Genomic DNA, 6,342 nt, shown 5'->3' with positions numbered 1-6,342 from the left:
CATTACTCTCTTATTTCATGAGGGTTTCCTCAACATGGCAGGGGACAGGGCCACCAGTTGTTCTGGGGTCATATCTTTACAACTTCCAACAGATGAGAAAAAATAAACCTAATCGGTTTAGAAATATCCTGGCTCAGGCCACATTCCTCCTATACCCTGCAGGTGGGGAGATGATTATCTTTGGCCAGGGTATTCATTATATGCCCATATTAATAATCATGGGACAGAAGTTATCACCAGAAAAGGGGAGCTACAATGATATATTACATCTTTTTAAATATTATTTTTATCCCTATTTTACGGAGGGTAAAATAGGATCTAAGATAAAATAGATCATCAATAGCTAGATTCTTTTTTAAAAAAGCAATTAAAAATTTTCCATGAACAGCATTCATGGAAATGAAAATGAAAGAGAAGAAGCCAAATGACAAGGATTCAGTCACCCTAACACCCTGACAAGGCAAACTGAGTTTTCACCCTGCCAAGTCACCCTAACACCCTGACAAGTCAAACTGAGTTTTACCTTCTAGTTCTTGTCTTCTATGCAGACATAATTTTAATGTTTTAATTACTGTGTCAAAAATTGTTCTGTTTTCATTTAATAGCTTTTTATTCCACATAATCTTTGTAAACTTCAATGATCTGTATTATAATTCATAGTTCATGTAACTTCTAGTAACTGGATATTTAGTTTGTTTTAAAAATATTTGTGATTGTAAACAATGTTGCAGTAAACATCACTGGGACTATAGGTTGTCTTTTGTATTATTTTCTTGGGAGGGAGTCAGGGAGCATACATACTTTTATGGCTCTACCAGGCAGTTTGAAGATGGAAAAATTCCTTTAAATTATAGTAAAAGTGTTTGAGGTTTCTGTAGGTTCATTTCTTTTCTGTCCCACAATACCTAATTCTGTGCTTTTATCTATTTGGATCTTTTTTTTTTAACTTTTTACTTTGTATTGGGATATAGCCATTTAACAATATGTGATAGTTTCATGTGGACAGTGAAGGAACTCAGCCATACATAGACACGTATCCATTCTCCCCCAAACTGCCCTCACATCCATGCTGCCCTGGATAGGGCCTTGTTGGTTATCCATTTTAAAGATAGCAGTGTGTACATGTCCATCTCAAACTCCCTAACTATCCCTTTCCTTGATCCTTCCCCTCTGGCAACCATAAATTCAATCTCTAAATCTATGTGTCTCTTTCTGTTTTGTAAGTAGTTCATTTGTATCATTTCTTTTTAGATTCCACACATAAGAGATGCCATTCTATTTTTCTCCTTCTCTGTCTGACTTACTTCATTCAGTTTGACACTCTCTAGGTCCATCCATATCGGAGCAATGCGGTATTTCATTCTTTTTGATGGCTGAGTAATATTCCATTATATATATATGGAATATTATATAAAGAAGATATGGTATATATACACACCGTATCTTCTTTATCCATTCCTCTGTTGGACATTTAGGTAACCCTGCTGTGGTGGCTATTCTTTGGGCACTAAGTTAATATTTGTGAATAACACTAGAATAATCTCCCAATGCTTAAAATAAGGCCTAAAGCAGGGGGAGACTATAAATGCATTTGCTTAGAACTGATTTTTATGGTAACACATATTTGAAGATCATACAATTTTTTAATTTATAAGTTTAGGACTATTGATTTCTAAGGTAATCCTGAAAATAACTCAACATTTTCTCTGTAAACTACATTTTCTGCAGATTTCCATGTGATTGGATGAGATATACTGGTGTCTTTGGTAACTATTTGCTGCTTTGCAGAGTTTTGGAATGTGACTCTATTTATATGATAGTCCAATCCTTTTGGCCATTAGTCAAACTTCAACAACTTTTCTTCAACAACATTTTTTCCCCTCGTTTGGAGGGGGAGTGTTATTTATTCTTAAAAGAATATTTTTCCTCCTTTAGACTTTATCTAACTTCTGTCTGAGTGCAGCCTTACTGTCAATTTATTAGCTCTGTCATTTAGCACAAAATTTAAAATTAAACTGTGGCTGTATGTTAGTTAGAGATGGGAAACTGTTCCCTGAGATTCTAACATGCTACTTTTAACTCATATTTCTTCACAGCTAATCTGTTTCCCCTTTTTGGAAAACAAAGGCCTCTCCTCTCTTCATTATGTACATGAATCAAGAGAATTGTGTGATTGAAGGACATGTAGGAGGAGGAAGAGAAATAGAGGAAGAATTTTCCTTTAGCTTCTTTTTTTTCCCCTTTTCTTTCTTTCTTTGGCATTTCAACAAGATTGAATGAGGAAAACTAACCATTTTCATTTTTTTGAAAAACATGCAGCTGGGAAAAAGTATTTATTTTGGCTTGATAAAAACCCTAACTTGGTATACTCAAAGCAAAGTACTTGGGTTTAGGTAGATTATACAAGAGGGAAATGATGCAGCCTCAGTTACTTGCATTGATGTGGTGTAATCTGCTCAGGTGCCAACAGAACAGAAAATGGTCTGATCTCCACTTTTACGTGGCTGCCTCTTTCCTGTGTCATCCTGGCTTCCCTCCTCATCCCCATTGCCACCTCTCACACGCACGTTTGCTGTTGTTTTTGCTCAGATGTTCAGAAACATATTTAATAGTGTTTGTAAATGTAGATTCAGAGTAATGATAACTCATTCTCCTCACTAAAACCCACAGCCACCTATGACCACAGCCAAAAGTGGTAGCTGAGATTTCTTTTGGTATTTGTTTTATGAACACTTGATTAAGAAAGTTAATAGGGTTTAAACATGTTTGCCTTTCTTACTATTTCAAACAAAACATTTTAATTTTAGCTTATATTTCTAATATATTTAAAATTTATAATCATAATGTAACAATAGTCTGTACACTTTAGACAAAAATCCTATATAATGTGAATACTTTCTCAATTTTATTCTATGTATCTGTTTTCAAGTTTTGTTATATGCATGTTTTTATATCATTTAAATGTTAATTTTGAAATTAGATATTTTTGGTAATTGGTTGGAATAACATGCAAATGAAGGGTATATCTTTTATGAATACTTAGTTTAGGAGGTCACCTAGCACTAATAAGAATCAAAAAATGTCTATTTTCTGGAGTCACTAATTTTTGAAGTAGTCCTACTCAGGTGGCAATTTTAAGTACTGGTGTATTATTGGTAGTAAGAAATAGTTTTTATCTTTAAGTAAAGCTCACAGTTTGTGCGTGACAGCAGCTATACAGAATCCTTCTAGCTCTGTAAATATTAGATTTGACTGTGTTGCTAGGAAACCCCAAATAAAAAGAAATTTAAGTAAGCAGGAAGCATTATGAAAACTAAATTTTGTTTTTATAAACAGTGCAGCTTTGTATTATGCTCCGTGATTAAAAGGTTGGTGTAAACTATTTCATATGTACATTAAAGAAGAAAAAAAAAACTTACAACGTAGTGATCGTTTCCTGTTTCATTTTTAATTTTCTTCTCGTGTAAAGAGCTTTCACTAGGAGTTGCTTGAAATCTCTGGGAAGGTCTGTTCTGAATTTACTACTTCTGGATTGGTTAAAATCCCTTTTAAGTGTGTGCTTTGTTCTTTGAAAGCTTTGGTCAGTTGAGCAACTTGCTGCTCGTGTTAAAAAAAAAAAAAAAAAAAAGAGCTGAGTAATGCTGGAGCTTTTTCATGTGGCTGATGCAAACCTGGAGAATTTGCATCATCATCTAGCTGGAGTAAGTTGGTGTGACAGGCAGGCGCTTAAATACCAGCCCATGAGGAAGCTGATCTGGTCTGTAGTGATAGGGCGGCAGCAGCAGCCGCAGCAGCAGAGGTAGTCGGGGAGGTGAACGAGCCAGAACACCATGAAAGACCACACAGGTGTTTCTGAGGTGTGATTAGATCGCGGAAGGTGAAAATACACCTTAGATCTTTTACCTGGCAGCACAATATCACTGAGAACGAATCTGAAAGCAAAAAGGAGAGATCAGATCGGTCAGTCACCCCAAGAGACACCACAGTTGAAAGTTTGGAATTAAAAAACAATTTTTTTTTTCCATTTCCTTTTTCCCCCCTGTGGGTCACTACCATGGTCAGAAAGCCTGTGGTGTCCACCATCTCCAGTGGGGCTTACCTGCAGGGCAGTGTTAATGGGAGGCTGCCTGCCCTGGGCGGCAAGGAGCCACCTGGGCAGGAGAAAGTTGTCCTGAAGAAGAAAATCACTCTGTTGAGAGGCATCTCCATCATCATTGGCACCATCATCGGAGCAGGAATCTTCATCTCTCCTAAGGGCGTGCTCCAGAACACAGGCAGCGTGGGCTTGTCCCTGGTGGTCTGGACGGTCTGTGGGGTCCTGTCGCTGTTTGGTGAGTGCTCCTGCTTCTCTGGGGGTGTGTCTGTGGGGTTGAGCACTGTGCTGTCTGGGAGAGCAGAGGGAGATTTCAAAGCAATGGCAAAGGCTACCCCAGATTTTTTGATTTTAGGGGAGGTATGCGAGCTATCTAAGCACACTGTCCACTGTTGGCAGAATGCTGAGTTCCCTGAAATTGCATCCTAAATCTATGCTCTTTTTTCCTGACCAAGGCACTCTATGTTCTGACTTTTCCCTTTGGCATTGAATGTTGATGCTAACTTTGATGACCCAGTAAAATACAGGTGAACTTTCTGTACCCGGCACTTGTGCTCAGTTAAGGTATGTTTGGGGTGTCTTGGCAGCTGGCAAGCTGAATGAAACACCTGTGAAGTGAAACCCAGTGTGGCCTATTTAGACACAGAACTGAGTGCTCAGCAGAAGTTTTACTGACTTTTTATTGGCAAAACAAATGGATGGCAGTCTTTTCCCTTTTAATTTTTTTACTTCATGTGCTTGTCAGTTCCTAGTCTTCTTTCAAAAGTCCTTGAATGTGGATCGAAGTGTGATGGCACATAATTCAGCTCCTTTTGTAATGGATTATTGCAAGGGTGTGAGCATATTTCACATTTTTTTATACTTTTCATCTCTCCCCAGTACCCATAAATTTTTGCAATATGAATTGTAAAATTGGAATTGGGTATTAGTTTGCTTTTTGCCCAGCTGTTTTCTTCGTTTACAGTTCACTTGATCTTTGGAGACACAGGTCATTGGTCCACCTATCTGCAGAGTTAGTCTCAACAGAACTGGTAGAAAAATGTGATTTTTAACTTTTTTCAAAACCTAGATCTCTTTTATTGATGTGATAATTAATAATAAAGAGGTAATAAATGTCCCCTCATGAGGTGTGCATATGACTGGAATGCTTCTTGGGTTAGCTGTAAAGGTGTTAAAGACTGGTGAATGGTCAAGAAAATTAAATTGTATTTATACTATGGGGAAAATGTCTAAGACATATTTGCTCTTCTCTGGCAAATAGTGCTTTTTTATTCCAAAAGATACTGCTCTTTAAAGGTATTAACTCTTTGTCCTAACTCTCTAGGACCAAGTACTACTAACTCTTGGTCCTACATGGACCAGCCTGTTTATTCTGAAGGTCTTGGCAATGTTTTCATGCATTGGTTTGAGCATTTATCTAGAGAACTCAAATTTTCATGGTTAGGAAGAAAGTATTTTAAAGAAAACTTGTTGAAATAAAAACTTAGTATAGAAATATCAACAGAGGAATTATATTTAGGTGTTTACAAAGGGTTTATGGTATTCATATGGTGTGGCATACACATTTATAGACAAAAAGAAACCTAATTATTGATCTTCTTAAATGATTTTGTGTGCCCTCAGCCTTTAATCTTCTCCAACACTTGGTATATTCAGAATAAATCAATCTAATAGGAGAAACCATAACCAGTTTCCTGGGTTTTATGTCCTGTGTGCATGCAGCTCCCAGTACGTAGTTCCATTTTTGTACACTATAAAAGGCTATTCAGATATGATAAAATGGGTGGCTCTGAGCATTAACTAGTTAAAGTGGTGTTGACTTGTACTAAGAAAATATGCTTCTGCGTAAGTATGTCATCTCAAGTGATTAAAAATAAGCTAATGGGACTAGCTAAGTTTACACTTGAGTTGGTATTCTTTGATTACTAATCACAGGGAATATGCTTCTATACTAATCTATTTATCGATGTTTGCATTACATTGGTCACTTGAGCTACTAGGAACTTTTGACAGGAATGCCTTCCTAATAGGAAGCAAAGCAAAATATAAGGGAAAAAATTCTTTGTCCTAAAACTCTGGAACTAAGAGCATAGAATGTGTATATTGTGTTTACAATTTTGTTTAAAGCCAGGTTTAATACATGGGTTCTTGCATCCTATTTTGAACTGTTTTCATCTGACTAATATGGTTATGGAGCTTGAGACCTTTAAATGAAAATTTCACTTCCCCAGAACTCAATTTAAACCTGG

The 6,342-nt window shown here is 36.7% G+C and overlaps 1 protein-coding gene and 1 long non-coding RNA gene across 2 annotated transcripts in view; one reads left to right on the top strand and one right to left on the bottom strand.

Moving 5' to 3' along the window:
• Positions 1-3,429: 3,429 nt before the first annotated feature.
• On the bottom strand, positions 3,430-4,191 carry LOC113907769. Its single transcript, XR_003515272.1, has 2 exons — positions 4,100-4,191; positions 3,430-3,932 (listed from the first exon to the last, which is right to left on the bottom strand). It is a non-coding gene; the product is annotated as an uncharacterized LOC113907769 (long non-coding RNA).
• Positions 3,832-6,342, top strand: part of SLC7A11 (solute carrier family 7 member 11) — an 86,956-nt gene continuing 84,445 nt past the window's right edge. Inside the window, exon 1 of the mRNA XM_027567367.1 lies at positions 3,832-4,331. Within this exon, the coding sequence (XP_027423168.1) occupies positions 4,055-4,331 (277 nt within the window). The 5' untranslated portion in view covers positions 3,832-4,054. The remainder of the gene's footprint in view (positions 4,332-6,342) is intronic.

This window comes from Bos indicus x Bos taurus, chromosome 17, assembly GCF_003369695.1.
Source record: "Bos indicus x Bos taurus breed Angus x Brahman F1 hybrid chromosome 17, Bos_hybrid_MaternalHap_v2.0, whole genome shotgun sequence".
NCBI lineage: Eukaryota > Metazoa > Chordata > Mammalia > Artiodactyla > Bovidae > Bos > Bos indicus x Bos taurus.
The sequence above is the reverse complement of the archived record's forward strand: the minus strand, read 5'-3'. Positions and strand labels throughout refer to the sequence as shown.